Source organism: Taudactylus pleione, unplaced genomic scaffold (assembly GCF_031769625.1).
Source record: "Taudactylus pleione unplaced genomic scaffold, aTauple2 ptg000560l, whole genome shotgun sequence".
NCBI classification, from domain to species: Eukaryota; Metazoa; Chordata; class Amphibia; order Anura; family Myobatrachidae; genus Taudactylus; species Taudactylus pleione.
Genome location: NW_028284962.1, coordinates 12392 through 32839, shown reverse-complemented (window position 1 = coordinate 32839; position 20448 = coordinate 12392). Strand labels below are relative to the sequence as shown.

The 20448-nt window shown below is 46.9% G+C and overlaps 1 protein-coding gene across 1 annotated transcript in view; it reads right to left on the bottom strand.

Moving 5' to 3' along the window:
* AP3D1 (adaptor related protein complex 3 subunit delta 1) overlaps nt 1–20448 on the bottom strand; it is a 182832-nt gene that overhangs the window by 153073 nt on the left and 9311 nt on the right. Inside the window, exons 6-7 of the mRNA XM_088452992.1 lie at nt 9033–9162; nt 8413–8552 (exon numbers count right to left, since the gene is read on the bottom strand). Of these exons, the coding sequence (XP_088309118.1) occupies nt 8413–8552; nt 9033–9162 (270 nt within the window). The remainder of the gene's footprint in view (nt 1–8412; nt 8553–9032; nt 9163–20448) is intronic.

The window sequence follows — 20448 nt, the reverse complement described above, 5'->3', positions numbered from 1 at the left end:
TTTATTGCTTAGACTAATCTGGAGGCTTTTACATTGCTTGGCAGACTTTTCCTGTATGCCGCACCCGCATTTTTTGTTTGCAACCCCATAAGGCTGCTAGCAAATATGTGCTAGTCCTGGATGAGATCAGCCAGGAAGGGGGGGAGGTAATTTACAGCGTTGTTGCCAACGTTTCTATGCAGTTGAAACGGCAATTCACCCCCTTCGCACCTAATTGGATCAGGAGCTTACAAGGCTGCATTGGATCCACATCAGTCAATCAGATTTGATTCTTCCCCCCATGGAGGTTCGGAGTCCACCCTGGCAGGAGTTCACCACGGATCCTTGCAATGGAAGTACAGATACATCTAGCCTCCTTTCGCGCTAAACAGCCCTTCTAGTCGCGCCATGCCATGACTCAGTAGCGCCAAGCGTATTTTTGTGCAACTTTTTACCTTCAAATGCGTCTTATTCGCACAGAGATGCGAATAGTTAGCACAAGCAGCTTCTGCTGATTAAAATGACATGATGCATACCTGGATTTTGTGAGCGTCTGCGGGTGTATCTGCATGCGAACTGCTACGTTACAGTGTCAGCTACTTTAACACTGTAAGGTAGCGTTTCGTATGCAGATATACCCGCAGTTGCACAAAGTACATAGGCATATCATTTTAATCAGCAGTAGCTGCTTATGCTAAATATTTGCATCACTGTGTGAATAAGACGCATTTGAAGGTAAAAAGACGCACGAAAAAGACACTCAGCGCTACCGAGTCACGTGGAGCTCCCACAGTATGTGTAACGCGACTTGCAGCGCACAGAGGATAGATGTATTGGGACACATCTGTATGGTCTTCTCCGCCGACACATGCAAGTACCAGATACGAACGGCAAGAACAGATGACAATTAATTTGTTCAGAAAAGCGCCTGTGTTCCAGATTTATAAGCCGGAAGGCACACTGAAGCTAAAGAAAATATAGTAAGCCTCTGATTATGTAACATGTTGGAAAAAAATAATGAAAACAAATACAATGAAATTAACTAAAAATATACACAAAAAAAAAAAATCACTATTTTGAAGGACATGACAAAGAATGAACTGAAGAGTTGTTTGATGGCAGCCCTCACTAAAAAAAAAAAAAAATTGGCCCATGGTCCAATAGTAAAAACCCCAAAGGGTGACAAAAGCTCAAAATAAAATGTAGGGATAAACCTAAAAGATTTTTGTACTTAAGTTAAATCTTTTTCTCAGGGTCCAAAAAAAAAAAAAAAAAAGTAGAGGAGAGAAAAATGTTCATCAACAAGAATAATAATAAAAGTAAAGATACAAGAATTAACGAAAAACAGAAATAGTGTGTGTGAGTGAGGGGAAGAGACAAATCAGTGACATTCCTCCTTACCCCCCCATTGGGCTCAGAGAAAATGATTTAACAAATACAAAAGCATACTCTACACTCCAAGTTTAGCAGTGCTCCCCAAAGCAGATGAACAAAAAATCCCATTTTCTATTCCATACATGGGGGTCACTGGAACATCTCAAAGTGGTGCATAAGTAAAAAGTATGCAGTTGAGGAGCACAACACCTTATGTTCAAAATGTGCATATTTGTGCAGTTTCCTAGGAAAAGAAAATTAGCTCCACCAAATCCATTAGTTTGGTACTGTAAAGCAATCATCACCAAGTTGAGATCCCATGGAGAAATTTAGAGGGGGATATATGGGGGCCACCCATGCATCACTCCTTAAAGAAGGTATGCACTTCAGGAATAGGGCCAAAAAGAGAAGCAAGATGGTTGAGAACTGAACTTTTAGAGAGCAGATTTTTAGGGGGGGAATTCAAATAGACCCATTAATTGAACGGGTGTGAAAAAGGGTGATAGCCTTAGAGCCCCTTTTTAACCCCCGTTAAATTAACGTGTTAACTAGCGTTAACACATTGAACTTTTCACGGATTCTAAGACCTATGCATCAACAGGGTCTTTTTAACCGTTAACAGCCTATTAATCAGGGATTTCCTTTTGGGTCTGATCAGACCAGTAAAATATCCCCATTAAGTGCAGCCTGCCGGCTGCCTAAGGGGCTAATGGAATAGCCCCGGGGATCAATTAGCACGCAGCAAATTACAGTGGCTAACTGAATTCCCCCCTTAAACCCCCTCCAGACCATCCTGCAGGAACAGTAGTAACTGGTCCAACAGTAAAAACAACCTAGCTTCACACCAGGAGATGGAGACCCTACAAACCCAGTGGTGGTTCTTGGCCAAATCAAGCTTCCATGAGCATGGAATGACCCACACGGCAAAAAAAAAGAAAAAACTTTAGTGGGAAGAAACATGGCTTAAAACAGCCACAACGTTAAAAGGCAGCCAATGTAAACTCTTGAGGATCCCTATGGACTTCGTAGAATCAGAGATAACAAAGGTAAGTTCTTACCATATCTCTTGTTTTCTACTTCAGGGTCCATAGGGGGGTCCACAGGGTTGACCTTGGGGATGTCCCAAAGCAGTACAACTAAGGGCAGGGACGCTCCTGTGCTGAAAGGAGAATCCGGTGCCCAAAGGATGCATCCTGAGAGGAGAAGGTGTCAAAAGCATAGAACTATAGAAAGGTCTGGATGGAAGACGACGTGGCCGCCTTACACAGCTGAACAGCCAATGCGCCACAGCTAGCAGCCCACGAGGGACCCACAAACCGAGTAGAATGAGCCTTAACAGAGGCCGGAACAGGCAAACCCTCCTGTGCATAAGCCTCGCAAATAACCAAACAAAGCCAACGGGCCAAAGTTTGTTTGCCGGCAGGCCAATCCCTCTTGTGAGAGCTAAAGAGGACGAACAAGGAATCAGACTTCCGAATGGAACTAGTCCGGTCTACATAAACTTTGAGAGCACGGACCACAGCTAAGGAAGCCTCACCAGCCGAGAGATCAGGTGACTGAAATGCCGGAACAACAATTTCCTGATTAATGTGGAACTTAGAAACCACTTTAGCTAGAAAACCCAGGTGAGTGCGAAGCACTGCCCTGTCCTTGTGAAAACTCAGAAAAGGATGGTGACAGGAGAGCGCCCCCAATTCGGATACCCTTCTGGCTGAAGCAATCGCCAGTAGAAAAGCAGTCATAACAGTCAACCATTTGAGTTCCACCGACTCAAGAGGTTCAAATGGAGGACCCTGTAAGGAACAAAGCACCACCGCCAAATCCCAAGGAGCCACTGGGGGAACAAAGGGAGGCTGAATCCTGAGAACACTCTGGAAAAAGGTGCGGAGATCTGGCAGAGCAGCTATCCTATGCTGGAACCACACATAGTGCAGACACATGAACTTTCAAAGACACTAGGCGTAAGCCTAGGTCCAAACCAGACTGAAGGAACACCAAAATTCTAGAAACACGAAACGCCTGAGGATCGTAGTTTCTGGACTCTCACCATTGAAAATAAGTATGCCACAGTCTGTGGTAAATCCTGGCGAAAGCAGGCTTGCACGCCTGTAGCACTGTGCCTGATGACCAAGCTGGAAAAACCCCGGGACCTCAAGACAGATGTCTCAAGAGCCACGCCGTCAAAGACAGACGACCCAGATCTGGGTAAAGGCAGGGCCCCTGAGACAACAGGTCCCGACATTGAGGCAGAAGAAACAAAACGTCGATGGAGAGGCCCCAAAGATAGGAGTACCAAGGACGTCTGGGCCAAGCCGGAGCCACAAGCAGAAGCGTCCTGCCGTCCTGTTTGAATTTCCGGAGGACCCGAGGCAGCAGTGATAGCAGAGGGAATAGATACGCCAGTTGAAACCTCCATTTCACTGATAGCGCGTCGACCAGGCTTGCATTGGCGTCTCTTGTCCTGGACCCGTACACAGGCAGCTTGTGATTGTGACGGGAGGCCATGAGGTCGACCTCCGGCAGTCCCCACCTGTCCACGAGTAGTTGAAAAACCTCTGGGTGAAGGAACCATTCCCCGGGATGCACGTCGTAACGGCTGAGGAAGCCCGCCTCCCAATTGAGGACTCCTGGAATGAAGACTGCCGAGATGGTCGGAAGGTGGCACTCCACCCAAGACAGGATGCGTGACATCTCCGGCATTGCTGCTTGACTGAGAGTCCCCCCTTGATGGTTGATGTACGCCACCGAGGACTGAACTTGCACTGCCCATCCTTGAAGAGCGTGACCAGACAACTGGAAGGCCCGAAGTTCCAGAATGTAGATGGGAAGAACCGCTTCTTCCGCCGTCCAACTGCCCTGAAGTGAAAGTGGACCTGACACTGCCCACCAACGCCGGAGACTGGCATCTGCCATGAGCAAAACCCAGTCCGGGTTCCAAAAGGGGCGACCCTTGGTGAGATGTGACGTCTGAGGCCACCAAGCAAACAGGCGCACCTCCGGAGACAACACCAGCATCCGAGTCCTGACCCGGTGTGGTAACCCGTTCCATTTGGATAGAAACAGCCCCCCTGCAGGGGCGTGGAATGAAACTGGGCATACTCCACCATGTCGAATGTCGACACCATGGACCAGAGAACTCTCATTGCCGAGTGAACCAACACCTGGGAACTGTTCAGACAACTGCTCACTCGTAGTTGTAGGGAGGAAACCTTTTCTGGAGTCAGAAAGATCCATTGCCGACGAGAGTCCAGAAGGGCTTCCAAATGAATAGACGCTTCCAAATGAATAATCCTCTGTGACGGAATGAGGGAGGACTTCTTCCAGTTTATCAGCCGATCGTCAGGTGCAGATGTTGCAAAAGTACCTCCGGAGAGTCTGGCAGCAATTAGAGGTCGTCCAGATACAGCAGAAGCCGTATACCCTGGCTGCGCAGATGGGCAGCCATGACAGCCATAATTTTGGAGAACACCCTTGGAGCTGTGGAAAGGCCAAAGGGCAGAGCCTGAAATTGGAAGTGAAGCCGACGTATAGTAAACCTCAGATACCGCTGGTGTGAAGGTGCTATAGGAACATGGAGGTAGGCCATATAATCCCCCGGTTCCATAGCCAGAATGATGGAACGCAAAGTTTCCATCCTGAATGTGGGCACTCTGAGGAACTTGTTCAACGATTTCAGGTTGAGGATAGGCAGATGAGACCCATTGGGTTTCGGAACCAGAAACAGAGAAGAGTAGTAACCCGTCCCACGTTGAGAAAGCGGAACGGGAAGAACGACCCCTGCTTTCAGCAAGGAGTCTATGGCTTCCTGAATCTGCAAGGCCTTGGTCTTGTCCTGAGAAAGACCCGTGCAGAAGAACTGTTGGGGGGGTCTGTGACAGAAGGAAAAGGCGTACCCCTGAAAGACCACTTCTTGTACCGAAGCATCCGTGGTGGTATTGCACCAACACTGAGTGAATTGAAGAAGTCGGCCTCCCACTGTGGGATCCCCCAGAGAGAGGCCCGTCCCATCAGGCTGAAGGCTTATCCTCTGGCTTGGAAGCAGGGAGTCTAGTGCTCCAGGCCTGCTTCTTTGACAGGTGAGCAGAGACCGCTGCCGCCGAAACTCTGGAAGTCAGAAGACTCTTCTCCAATATAAGAAGCGGCATCCCTCATCTGTCCAACTAAAGCTCTCTGAACCTCCGGAGCTTCCTCAGGAAAAGTATCTTCCAGTACATTGGCCCAGCGCTCAATGCTTTAGCCACCCAAGAGATGGCCATGGACGGACAGGCCACTGCCCCTGAGAGAGAATAAATGGCTTTAAACAGGTCTCCACTTTCCTGTCTGTGGGATCCTTTAGGGATGAAATGGACGGCACAGGCAAGGGTAGCACTCTTGATTAAGCAAGTAACATGAGAATCCACCGCAGGCGGTGTTTCCCACTTTATGCAACGACTTGCAGGAAACAGATAACTAGATGCTAAACATTTCTGAGGCTGGAACCTCTTACTAGGCGACTGCCAGGCCTCCGCCATATAATCAGTCAGCTGGTCAGATAGAGGAACAACAGCCGCAGTAACTTTTGCCTGCTTAATACTAGGATACTTGGAGTTATGGGCCGTGTAGCACACAATTGTATGTGACCCACCTCACAAATAGATGAATTTATATAAGTGAGGTCCAAGAAAAGCCCTTCCCACACACACCTGTCAGGGTTGTAGGAGAAGGAAAGGGATAGTCATAGACTGACAATAAGCAGAAATAAAGCACAGACAGTCAGCACTAGCAAAAGTCACATACAATGCAGAAAGTCTATGCTCACTGCACCTTGTCACTACAATCAACCGCCCAGATTCAGTGTCTGGGAGGGCTATAGTGCTGTGTAAGCTGTCCTTTAGCAGGGGAGAGGTACACAGGGGGACCGGTCCACGCGCTGCCTGGGAGATCTGCGCTGCCACTGGAGAGAAGATGGCCGCCGGAGACTCAGAGGAGTGGCCGCAGGAGGAAGCAGCTCAGCGTCGCCATAACTGATCGGAAAGGCATGCTGAGCTGAGGGGAGGAGCCACTAGACAGGGAAGGCTGCCACCCCTGGCTAGCAATTAACCACAGGGACGCTGGCTCCCACTGCCGGCATAATTCACTGGTGGTTTAGTGGTCCCGCGGGGTATTCCTCCGGAGAGGTGGAGCCTGCTGCCACTGCTAGCGCCTCCGGTCTGTCCACAGAGACCGGAGGCATGCGACTGAATAGACAGGCGGGTCACCGCAAGCAGTGATCCGCGTCTTACCTTATCCCCGATGCTCCGGCAGCAGCCGTGGGAGTACCCAGAGCCTGTGCTAGTACATACTCTGGGGTCCCGCCACGATTCCCAGATCTGTACTGGCGTCAAGGCACCAGCGGGGTGTAGGAGCGGCAGCTTGGACGTCTAATGGACAGTCTGATGCTGCCACTCTGAAGAGTTAAATACAAAAAAATTAAAATTAAAAACACTCTAAAAATAAGCTTAGGGGCTGCTAAGTAGCCCCCCTGTGCTAAGGGTGACCCGACTCCAGCCGGGCACCAACTAAAACTGAGATGCCTGTGGCACGGGGTATAGAGGAGGATGGACCCAGTGCATCCTGGGAGCAGCAAAAGCTGCGTGGTGCCCATGGATCCAAATCCAGCTATACCCCAAGGTCAACCCTGTGGACCCCCTATGGACCCTGAAGTAGAAATGCTACAAGTTTCCCAATGGCAATTTATTTAACCTACAGCTGTGGCACTGTCCAACTGTATCATGGTGGTCTTTCCTCACAAAAACTTAAGTTCGGTAACTAGAATGTTGAAAACTGCTCTGAGCTCCATTGAGTTTATCAGGAACTTTGAGTACTCCAGAGTACAAAACCCTATAATAGTACTGCACATGCATGGTTCTCTGCGAGTCTTTCTCCTCTGTGTCTTTCAGTGCATAGGACATGCCCATGCTTGCCCCTATATTAACAGGGACTGTGCCACAGCTAAAGACCCCCGAGATACTGCTGTGTCACCACAACTGAGTGTATTATATAAATCCAGATGCTATCACTGCATATGTGCATACAGTGCATTATTGGCATCAGCATTACTCTATACGCTACAGGCTGCAACTGGATATACTGCATCCACTACCTGCTACATATTGCATTAACATGGTATTATTTTGCACCAGCTTTGTACAGGTCAAAAAAAACATTCCCTGGTTAAGTAAAGTTTTCAGGTTTACACCTCTCATCCATCAGCAGGGAAAAACATGCACCTTTGAACAGTCTGAAAATCATGCTCGTAAGACTTTCAAAATTGGCTTGACATGGAACACCTTTAAATGAAATTGTGCAAAATGCACCAGCGGAAATTTTCCCGGGAACTTCATGCAAAGGTGAACAGACACCTGTGTGTGAGCTAACAGGGAATTCATAAGTCCCTGTAGCAAGGGGATTTTGTCATCAGTTTCGAACAGAAGCGCCATCTGGAAAGGTGTTCATTTGGATTTCTTTACATTTCATTGTTTGTATTAAGTTAAGTCGTAACGTGTCTCTATAAGGAGCTTGTAGCAAGGCAGGGGACTAAATCATGAATAGCAGGTTGTACACATAAGGAACAACAATTAGGCCACTGGATCAGAAAAGGCTAGCCACAACCAAATAGATAACTATTTTCTCTTCTAAAAATGAGGGGGGATTTATTTTGAAAGCCCCATGCCTCCAAATTCTATATTCTAGACTTTTACAAAATGTTTTGTATTGGGTTACCGCAGTGTTTCTTTTTAGCTTTACTGTGAAAAACAATAATGTCTGAATTTCAATGCATTTTAGTGGAAAAAAATATTAACCAGTAGTCTATTTCCCTGTCTTTAGGCAAAATGTTTCACTGCAATTGAAAGGTGTAATATTTTATACAGCCGCCAAGAAAAAGGAGTTAAAGGACGGTAAAACATAAATAGATATCACACATGAAGAACTCAACAAGCAGTTTTCTTTGTGTTCTATTCACACCTAACCCTTAGTGCAAAAACAAAGTGGAGAAGCTGTTAATTAGAAAGCAAAAAAAAAGTGAGGAGCAATGCTTACCAATTTGATGATTTTAATTAGAACCCAGTTGTTAGTAGAAGAAGTCATGAGCTTGAAGAATAGAGGGGCCAGCGATAGGTAATTTTTGGGGTTTCGGCGGGCTAGTTCACAAATGACATTCACTGCTGCAGACTGCACACCTGGTAAAAGAGTAGACCGCTTTCTTACAAAACAAATATAATTTTGTAACATACAAACCAGTACAGATGTGTCCACATTGAGGAAAAAGTAAAAATTAAAGGAAAAGTAGCAAAGTACATAGTATACCATTTGCAAAAATAGCAAAATTGAGGAAAAAGTAGCAAAGTTAAGAAAAAAGTATAGTCTGTGGTAAGATGCAAGGACAGGTCAGATAGGAGTGACCTGTGCCAGGTATTCTTATGCTTCAACTGTGACTTTATACCAATTTCTTTGCTTCAAAAGAAACAAATCCTAATTACAGAGTACACTATTTGCGCTCTAAGATGCAAAATTACCAAAAAAGTAGCACAATGAAAGAGTAAAACTAGCAAAGTTGAGAAAAAAGTAAGCATAACTGAAAGAGCGCCAGGCGTCTTGCACCATATGGTGTAAATGGGACAGGATATGAGAGCACACCTGGAAATAGTACAAATGCTCACCTGGGTCAGGGTCCTCTAGCTTTTCTTTGAGTCTTGGGAATGCTGGTCGCAGAGACTCTGGGTACTTCAGAAAAACTTTGTACATTATCAGAACAGACTTTTTCCTAATATATGGCTTTGTGTGGGACATCTACAAGGTATGGATTAAACGTGAACAGTTAATAATTGACAACAATGCGTTTCGTGTCAAATGTGTCAATACTGTATATTGTAAAATCTCTACATTTTAAACAGATGCACCAAATTTCATCCAATCAGCCTTGCTTTACATTTTTAGCACTTTAAACAGGATTTTGGTACCTACCGATAGATACCTTGCTCCGATTGCAAAGGAGATACTGGAGGCTTCATAACAGTGGGGTATAGTTGTGTACTAAACGGGAGCTGGCACTTTAAATTTAGAAAGTGTGACTAGCACCTCCCCCTCTATAAGTCAGTCTTCGGAAACTGTGCCCGAGGAGAGTTGGAAAAAGCAACCTGCAGAGGAGGAGGTGACGCAAGTACACAAAATAACAAACACATAACATGTGTAAAAAGGTTTTAAAAACAGTTGAACAAAGAAAACAACCAGTCATAACATAGACTGACAAGCTACCATGGCAGGAAGGAACAGCGCTGGGTGGGCGTCCAGTGTCCCCTGTGGAATCGGAGAAAGGGATTTACCGGTAAGTACAAAAATTCTGTTTTCGCCTTCATCCACTAGGGGACACTGGAAGCTTCATAACAGTGGGGACATCCCAGAGCTCCCATCCTGGGTGGGAGAGCGCTGAGAACCCTGCAGAACAGCACGGCCATACTGCGAGACAGAGGCTGCGGATTTATCAAAACAATAAAACCGGACAAAAGTATGCCGGCCCGACCAAGTGGCCGCACAACAAAGATGAGCCATGGAAACCACACGGGCAGCCGCCCATGAGGAACCCACCAAGCGCGTGGAATGCGCTGTGATGGAAGCCGGAGGTTCCATGGAGGAGGCCACATAGGCCTGCCTGATGGTCAGACAGATCCATCGTAGAATAGTCTGCTTGGAAGCTGGCCAACCAGGACGAGAATCATCATACAGGACAAACAGGGTGGCTGATTTCCGTAGAGATGCAGTCCTATCCACATAGATCCTGAGGGCTCTTACAATGTCCAGGGATCTGGAAGCTGGAGAGTCCTCTAGAAGAACCGGCACCACAATAGGCTGGTTTATGTGGAACGCAGAGACCACTTTAGGAAGGAATGCCATCTGCGTATGGAATTCAGCCCTATCCACATGGAATACCAGGTATGGAGGACGACAGGAGAGCTCAGAGTTTCGACACTAACCTGGCCGAAGCCAGGGCTAAGAGAAGTACCACCTTCCACGAGAGGTACTTAAACTCAACAGTCTAATGGTTCGAACAGAGAAGACTGCAAGAAAGAGAATGAGATCCAAGTCCCACGGAGCCGTGGGAGGAATAAAGGGTGGTTGCAAACGGATAACCCCCTGCAGAAAAGTCTGAACATCCGGGAGTAAGGCCAGTTTTTTCTGGAAGAAAATGGACAGTGCTGAAACCTGAACCTTCAGGGATCCAAGACGTAGACCCGCTGAGAATCCTGCCTGCAGGAAAGTAGGAGCCTGGACACCTTGAACGTTGTAGGAGGCGATCCCTGCCATTCACACCATATAACATAAGCCTTCCAGATACGATGGTAGTGGCTGGAAGTAACCTCCTTCCGAGCCCGGAGCATGGTAGGGATCACCGTAGATGGGATCCCCTTCTCACCGTAAGATTGCCCTTTCAACATTCACGCCGTCAAACATATGCCGCCTTAAGTCTGGATAGATGAAAGGACCCTGCTGTAGGAAATCCTCTCGCAGCTGTAGAGACCACGGATCATCAGCAGTAGACGTCGGTTGAAATACCAAGCTCTGTGGGGCCAATCTGGAGCCACTAACAGAACCATGGTTCGTTCCCTCTTGATGCGTTGCAGTAGCGGAGGCAGTAGAGGGATTGGTGGAAACCGATAGACAAATCGGAACCGCCAGGGTGTTGAGAGTGCGTCCACTGCCACGGCCTCCGGGTCTCTTGTCCGACAGCAGTACAGAGGCAGTTGATAATTGTGTCTGGATGCCATGAGATTGACTTGTGTAAGGCCCCACCTGTGGAACAAGCTGTTGAAATACCTGGGGATGTGCCCACTCCCTAGGATATACGTCCTGATGACTGAGGTAGTCGGTCTCCCAATTGTCCATGCCTGGAATAAATATTGCCACAGCGAATTCCTCCACCCAGAGTAGAATGCGGCTTACTTCTTTCATTGCCACCCGACTTCTGGTGCTGTCTTGACCCTAAACTGACGGCCTGACCCTGCAACAGGTGATGTGCTAGTTGAAGAGCATAAAACACTTCCCTTAATTCTAAGATGTTTATGGGCAGTCTCGCTTCCTGTGGAGTCCAGCGGCCCTGGAAGTGGTTCTCTAGAGTCACTGCCCCCCCAATCCCACACTCCGAACCTTTTGCCCTCCAACCTCTTGCCCTCCAACAGGTAAGATGAACTCAGCCACCAGAGAAGAGATATCAGAGTTCTGGGGGCAAGCTTCACTCGTTGGTGAAGGAATAGATGAGATCCCGACCATTGAGAGAGGAGGGCCAGTTGAAAAAGCCTGGAGTGGAAACGGCCATATGGAATGGCCTTGAAGGTCACAACCATCTTCCCGAGGAGTCGTATTCACAGGTGCACCAATACTCGTCGATGTTGTAAGATCAGCTACACCATCTCCTGAATGGAAGTTTCTTTTTCCTAAGAAAGGAAGACCTTCTGACATACCATATCCAGAATCATCCCCAGAAATTAGAGCCTCTGTGTTGGCTGCAGATGTGACTTGGGAAGGTTCAGGATCCACCAGTGTTGTATGAGGAGATAGTGAGTCACCAATATGTTTTGTAATAATTGATTCCTAGAAGTAGCTTTTAGGAGATCATCCAGGTAAGGGACAATCGTGACTCCCTGAGTCCGAAAGAGAGCCATCATCACAGCCATTACCTTGGTGAATACTCTGGGAGCCGTAGGGTAAGGCCTGGAACTGAAAATGTGAGTCCCGAATGGCGAATCGTAGGAACGCCTGGTGAAGCGGCCAGATGGGAATGTGTAGGTAGGCATCTTTTGTCCAAAGACACCAGAAACTCGTTTGCCTCGAGCCCTGCAATGACAGATTGATGGGACTCCATCTTGAACTTGAATACTCTCAGGTAGGGATTGAAATCCTTCAGTTTCAGAATAGGTCTGACTGATCCGCCTGGCTTCGGAACCACAAACAACCGAAAGAAGAACCCCTGCTTTAGTTGATGTGTGGGGACATGTACCAACACTCCAGCGGTCAGAAGTTTGTCTACAGTTTCTTGCATCGCGACCCCTCTGTCACAGGAAACTGGCAAAACAACTGGAGGTGGTGGCTGTATCTGGAACTCGAGTTTGTACCCCTGGGTTATGGAGGTCCCGAACAAAGGGGTCCGGACAAGATTGTGCCCACACTACCCTGAAATCTCGAAGACTAGCTCCCACCCTGGGGTCTCCCAGGTGAGAGGGAAACCCGTCGCGCAATGGATTTGTCCTGGTGTGTAGACACTGCTGCGGCTCTACCCCTACCTCTGGAACCACGAGAAATGGTAGGTCCTCCTCTGGAACGGCCTCTGAATCTTCCTGGGGCATGAAAGGACGTCCTGAATAAGGCTTACGGGTAGCTGAAGCAGCTGGGGAGAGTAAGTAGACTTACCCCCGTAGCCTGGGAGATCAACTTGTCCAACTTGTTCGGGCCTGAAATGGACATCTCCGGTGAATACAAGTGCTTCCACCGCCCTCTTTGATTCTGCATCAGCCTGCCACTGTCGCAGCCAAAGAACTCTGCGAGCCAATACTGCTAGAGCAGAAGACCTAGAGGCGAGATTACATACCTCTTTTGACGTCTCACCAAGATAAGCAGCCGACTCCCCAATCTGTTCTGCTAAAGGAGTCCTGTCCTTAATCCTTCCGATAGTTGTTTAGCCTAGGTTTCTATCGTCTTATTGACCCAGCAGCCCACTAGCGCAGGGCGAAGTATCACGCCCGCTACTCTGTAAATGGACTTTAGGGTTTTCTCCAACTTCCGGTCCGAAAGCTCCTTTAAGAAAATGGCTCCTAGTACTGGCAGAACCGTCTTTTTGGACAGGCGAGACACAGAGATCTACCGATGGTGGAGTCTCACATAGCTTCATGCTTTCTGTAGGGAAAGGGTAGGAGGACAAAAGTCGACGGGATACCTAGAATATTTTTTTCCGGGTGTTTCCAAGCAGTGGCGAGGATAGAATCCAGCTCCTCTGATGCTGGAAAGGAGGCAGCTTGTCTTTGCTTTTTAGTAAAGATAGATGGCCAAGCAGAACTCTGGTCCGCTTCTTCCACGTTTAATACCTGGCGGATAAAATCAAAGGCAGATTACTGGGACAAAGGTTCTGGATCTTCCGGAATCAAGAAAAATCGCCCTCCTCTAGAGGAGGCATATCCTCATCCTCAGAGTCATCCGACTGTAGGACTGAGGGTAACAGCCTCTTCTTGGAAACCTGTGAAGTCACGGGACGTCATGGCTTTTGTGAGCCTCTCAACCAACTTAGCTAGGGAACGAGCCCAGGCTGGTTCAGTGGGAGGGAGATTAGACTTGAGTTCTGGAAATCTCTCTTTCTGCAGACAGGCATGACATAACAGAAGTGAACTGCGCCTCCCAAGTCGGCGGTTCCAGCGTCTGGGGTGATTCTTGAGCCTGCTGCTCTGAATCACAACAGGGAGCTAGATAACTGTCCCTGTATAAACTTTTCTGCACATTTTGTGCAAGAAAAAGTTTTCTGTGAAGCTTTAGATCCTCTTCCAGCCATGGTACACAATACTGACATACAAACAATACAGTAATGTAGTGAACAGTGTAAGAGTAGAGACTGAGATATATAGAGCGGTAGGAAATAAGGGCAGAGAGGGAGGAGAGCCACACCCGCCCAAACAGCGCTGTTAGCAGCAGTGACCGCACCGAGTGAAAAAAAAAATGTGGGTCCCATGGACTCCTCACTTAAAGAAAAATTGGGGTCCTACGCCACAGTTTCTGGGTCCCATTACAATTTATGCCTCACTGCCTGTAGCACATAAAAATGCTGTATATGATATATTTTGCAAAAAGAATGATATGGGGAGAAAGGAACAGAGGGCACAGGAGAGGGAGGGGAGAGCACACAGGAAAGGTAGAAGGGGTATAGACTTGGGGAGAGTACACAGTAGAGCAGAAGGGGTATAGACATGGGGGAGAGTACACAGGAGAGAAGAAGGGGTACAGACATGGGGGAGTGCACAGGAGAGCAGAAGGGGTACAGACATGGGGAGAGGAGAACAGGGGGCCCAGGGATGGGGGAGAGTACACAGGAGAGCAAAAGGGGTAGAGACATGGATAGAGAGGAACAGGGGGCACAGTTGGGAGGAAAAAGTACACAGGAAAGCAGAAGGGGTACAGATATAGGGAGAGGGGAACGTAGTACAAGGCGACAGTACAATAATTAATATTTATTTTACATCAATTGCTATAATATAAACATGTGTTACAGTAGCAACAATACACCACAGCCTGCCCCAACTGTATTATAGCCACAGAATACTAGGGCCTGCTTCCTTATATTATAATAACAGGACCTTAGATGCTGCCCCACATGTACAATATTTTGCTCCACTATTAATCTAACAGGACACAAGTCAGTCTCCCCTCATACCAGTGCACTAGTGGGTGTTGCAGCTGTATTATAAGAAGGCACTAGAGAATGCTCCCTTGTAGAACACAACAACATTAGGACACGAGGCTCTGCTCTAATGTGCTGTAATAAATATTTAGCTGGGTAAGGGAGGCCTGGGGGAAGTTAGAAGAAACCAGGAGAAATCAGGTGTAAAAAAGGTGGTAGTTGAACGCACAGCCGGCAGCATTTGGATGTGATGCCGCCGCCGGCGATTCGTAGGTGAGCTGCTGCCTGCGGTGATTGGACTAGAACGCAGCCAACGGTGATTGGATGCGATGCCGCCGGTGGTGACTGGTAGGCGAGATGCTGCCTGTGGTGATTGGACGAGAACGCCGCCGGTGTTGATTGGATGTGATGCAGCTGGCAGTGATAGTAGGCGAGATGCAGTTTGTGGTGATTGGCTGCTGCGGCCGCTGTGTATGCGCCACAGCAGCCAGTCACCGTCGGCAGAATCTATTTTCTCTCCTACCAAGCATCACCAGCTGTGATTGGCTACTCTGCGGCGCGCGCACATAGCGCGTTCTATGGGACCCAGACCTTTTTAAAACTGAGTCCCTCACTACCTGGATCTCGTAAAAACGCGCTCGAGTGTATTTTTTGCGTTCACTGTAGCAGTGCCAAAAACGTTATGTATAAATTACAGCAGTAATATTATACTGTGCTCCAATGTAGCACAAACCCCACTGATCACTCACGAATCCTGGGGAGGCGGTCTCAGCCTCAGTGCTGTGAAAGCGATCAGCGCAGTTAGCAGCAGCATGTAATGGCCGTCAGCTCTGCTTACTGGAAGCACCAGGGAAGCTGGGAGCAAGGAGCATACCTCAGCGTTAGGCTCCGCCCCACCCCCCATATGGCACCCGTTTTAAACCACTAGAGCAGGGCTGTATATGGCGTCCGCGGACTGTCACTGCTAGTAAACACCGTAGTCTCTGTGCCTGGCAACCCCGCTAATCGGGGAGCCAGGTTATACTCACGAAAACTGCCAAGGGTGCAGGTGAGGCTAATGTGGGGCCTGCGACGTGCGCCGCATGCAGCGCGTCCAGCTGCCTGTCATGTCCTCAAAGCTTGAATCAGCATCTTCCTTAACTATCTTAAATTAAACTTTGCCCTGAGGAGAAGCCCAAAGTATGGCCAGCTCCCTTGTGCACAATACTGAGACTGGCTTGTAGCGGGGTATAGAGGGGGAGGAGCTAGTCACACTATCTAAATTTAAAGTGCCAGCTCCCGGTTAGCACACATCTATACCCCACTGTAATGAGACTCCAGAGTCCCCTAGTGGATGAAGGAGAAAAAAAATGTCTCAATCTCCATTACCACTGTTTAGCACTTTAAGTTTATTGACAAAAGGACAAGCCTAAACTGGCAGCCTGGGAACTTCAGATTTTACTTACAAATACACAAAGCACAGAACCAGAAGTATAGTACATTTTCCAAAAGTTGTCCTGCCCCAATGTTACCCTGGTAAATTAATAAAGTGATCCACCTAGCAATGATCTATTCTGCTGCTGTCAAACCTCTCTGTGGGCATCCTAAAGGAATACATGTATATATATATCCTTGAAAAAAGGGGGTGCACTCACCAGTCCCAGCCTTGACAAAGGTCCACGGTTGGGACCGAAACGTTGATCCTGTATTTATTTTTAATTGTTGGAATAAAAGACTTTTAAAGAAGACTGGTGAGTGCACCCCCTTTTTTCAAGGTTATACACAGGACCTGAAGGTCTATTTTGGGCAGCTACCCCAGCGATTTATCACTACAAGACGTGAGTGTGGACATATTTTTATATATATATATATATATATATATATATATATATATACATACATATATATATATATATATATACACACACACATATATATATATATATACATACACACACACGAGGTTCAATATGTAAGGTAACAAGACCTCTCATTGCACAAATTTATTCAACTTGTATATACGTATAATCAATAGTATGGCCTTTGTACAGGTTACTTTTTTAAATAGTCCCCATAATGTCTAAGCAATTGTTCCAATGTGTGTAAAGACATCTATCCCGGCATAGAAGAAATCAGTGTCAAGTGCCTCAAGCCAGGACATGACGGCTTGATGACTTCACCATCCTCTCCTTACACCCATAAGCTTCTCAATGGTCCAAAAGAGATCAGAAATATTACCAACTCGAATGAATCGGTCCTCCTGAATCAAACATTCAAAGCAGCACAAATTGTCATTTGTGGTGGACGTGCTTGGGCAGCCAGATCACTGCTGATCTTGAACATCTGTCCTGCCATTATTAAAGGCAGTACACCAAACCCAAATTTGTTTCCGTGACATTATCACAATACACCTCGACAAGCTGGCAATGAATTTCAGCTGCTAATGTGAATATGATAACACTACGCACCTCATTGTTTGACCATGTTTCCACCAGCCCCACCGTCTCACAACTGATGTTGGGACAGTATGACTGATATGAGGGGCAGTCTAATGACCGGGAGGTGACGCAGTGGTCTACCTACTCTGGCCTGATGGGAAATTAGAATGAAATACAGAACATTACACACGAGAGGTCTTGTTACCTTATTGAACTATATATATATATATATATATATCTTGAGAACGATGCATTAAATGGCATCAAAACGTTGATGCATAATCTCCCGCCTACTGATATCTTTGATTGGGAGTTCCGCTGCCAGAGGAATTGTATGTGGGACCATTTGTGGTTACATGCGGAGGGCACCCTCTTTTATCGGTGACCAGGAGTGCCATCTATCATGTATGTATGTATGTATGTATGTACATACACATATACACACACATTTTCTTTTTCTCTCGTGTGCGTGTTGGTGTATCATATTTAACATGCCTCATCACATTTCTTTCCTCCCACTCGCTCCTTGACCCTTTTCAGTCTGGCTTCCGTTCTTTCCACTCCTCTGAAACTGCCCTCACAAAAGTCAGCAATGAACTCCTTGCTGCCAAATACAAGGGCCACTACTCCCTGCTCATTCTCCTTGACCTCTCTGCTGCTTTTGACACTGTAGACCACCCTCTACTGCTGCAGATCCTTCACTCCCTTGGTCTACGTGACACTGCTCTCTCCTGGCTGTCCTCTTATCTCTCTGACCGCTCCTTCTCTCTTTCCTCTCACGACTACTCCTCCCTACCACAGCCTCTTACAGTAGGTGTTCCCCAAGGTTCTGTTCCTGGACCTCTCCTATTCTCTCTCTATACGTCCTCTCTAGGTAAACTCATCCGCTCTTTTGACCTCCATTATCATCTCTATGCTGATGATACTCAGATATACCTTTCCCCCTCTCTACTGACTCGTATCTCTAACTGTCTCTCTGCTATCTCTTCCTGGATGTCCCAGCGATTTCGCAAACTTGATATGTCTAAGACTGAGCTGACCGTCTTCCCACCCTCCCACATATGTCCCACTATTTATTTAACAATAGATGGCATAACTATCTCATCTAGTCCCAAAGTGCGTTTGTCCTGGACTCTTCCCTCTCCTTCAAACCACATATTCAGAACCTCTTGCAGTCCTGTTTCCATCTGAAGAATATTTCCAAGATCAGACCCTTTCGCACCAAGGATGCCACCAAAACCCTCATACATTCACTGGTCATCTCAGATTAGACTGTAACCTCCTCCTATCTGGCCTCCCCAAATCCCATCTCTCTCCTCTCAGTCTGTGCTCAATGTGGCTTCTCGGCTCATTTTCCTCTCCAAACGCTCTACATCTGCCTCACCTCTCTTACAAGCCCTCCACTGGCTCCCCTTCCCTTTCAGAAGCCAATTCAAGGTTCTCACACTCACTTACAAAACCCTCACCGATTCCTCTCCCATTTACATCTCTGATCTCCTCTCCTTTCACTCTTCAGTCCGCCCTCTTCGTTTACTTAATACAAGCCGCCTTTCAAGCCAATTGATTACTTCCTCCCACTCCCGCCTCCAAGATTTTGCCTGCGCTGCTCCCCACCTTGGAACACGATCCCTTTCCCCATCAGACTCTGCACCTCTCTACAATCTTTCAAACGAGCTCTTAAGACCCACTACTTCATTAAAGCCTTCCAGCTCTCATCCCAACTTGCTGCTACATCTTCCTTCCTCCCCGCCTACCCAGTCTGTCATTCCTGTTCGTCTGCCCCTCCCTTAAAGAATGTAAGCTCTTTCGAGCAGGGCCCTCTACCCTCTTGTGCTTCTCCCTACTGTAATTTAATTGATCTCTTACTCCCCACTAGGGCAACCAACACTCGGCTGCTTATGTAGGCGTAAAAGTCGCTAAAATAGCAATGTTTAATATACATGTCCAGGCCCTGCTTTGTATTGTATATAGAGAGGCACTTCTCTCACACACACTGTAGAAAGTAAAGTGCACTCACCAGGGACTTTGTAATTGAAACCCAGTTTATTACTCACAGAGTAAGATCATTAGTATAGGTCCGCGTTTCGATCACAGAATGTGACCTTCATCAGGACACATCACACAACAAGACGGGCCTCCTTAAATACCCAAATCCATTAAAAAGCAAATCAATCCCACCCACCCCACTTGGATAAAACCAGAAGTGACATCACACTTACAAGATACTCAAATTAGGACCACAATGGATGCTTGGCAGTGAAGACTTGAATGCTGTTCCACCCAAATCAGGGTCGGTTTTCAAGAGGGGACAGTATTTCTTAATCGATTTTTGTGTCGTACATATATTTATGTCACATTTGACACCAAGTATCATCTTTCCAGTAGAGATGAGCGGGTTCGGATTTACTCGGTTCTTTTCGCCTCTTTACCGCAAGTTCAGATTAGTTCGGATTTATTTTATTGGCTATCCAAAACAAGTGATAGCCGATAAGCTAATAAAATGCAGTTTTGAGATGCGAGTAAATCCGAACCCGCTCATCTCTACTTTCCAGACGTTCTGGCCTTGGCTGGTTTACTACTTGTACCCTGGAAAAAAAGTATCTTGCCCTGGTGGGGTATTGTGCAATAATTACAGTCTTATGACTCCTTTTGAAAACCGACCCTGGCTTGTGTGGAGGAGCATCCAAGCCTCCACTGCTAAGCATTCATCGTGGTCCTAATATGAAGGATCTATTATACAGAACCAGTGTGCAACTTGGAGGATCAAAATGCTGTTAAGTGGTTGTTCTTTCCCACAGCCACATAGCGGTGAGCAGATAAATTGAACCACCGCCTGACATGTCAAATGGATCATATTATATATTTTTTATTTAGCACATTCCGGGAAAGAAGGACCAAGCATTGTTCCGATATACGCCTGGCGTATGCTAAAGCTAGTAAGGATAAACCTGTTGCAGCTCATTTTCTTCAGATGGGACACCAGATTTCAGCTCTGAAGTATGATGATGATTGAATGAATATCCCCACTGAAGAGGGGTGGGGCCCGTGATTTGCCTCTCTTGAGAAGAGAAGCGAAATGGATACAAAGATTGTACTCATTAAAGCCCCTTGGGGCTACAGTGTCCAATCATTTGGGCGCACTGGACCCATGGCTGCAAGATTGATCCTGATAATTGCGTTTTTTTTCCTTTTTCCATTGTTTAGTTTTAATTTTTTTGCCCACAGAGGTGTTATTGTTTTGGTTTTTGGGCAATATTTTTTTTTGTCTGTGTAGTGTTGATTTTA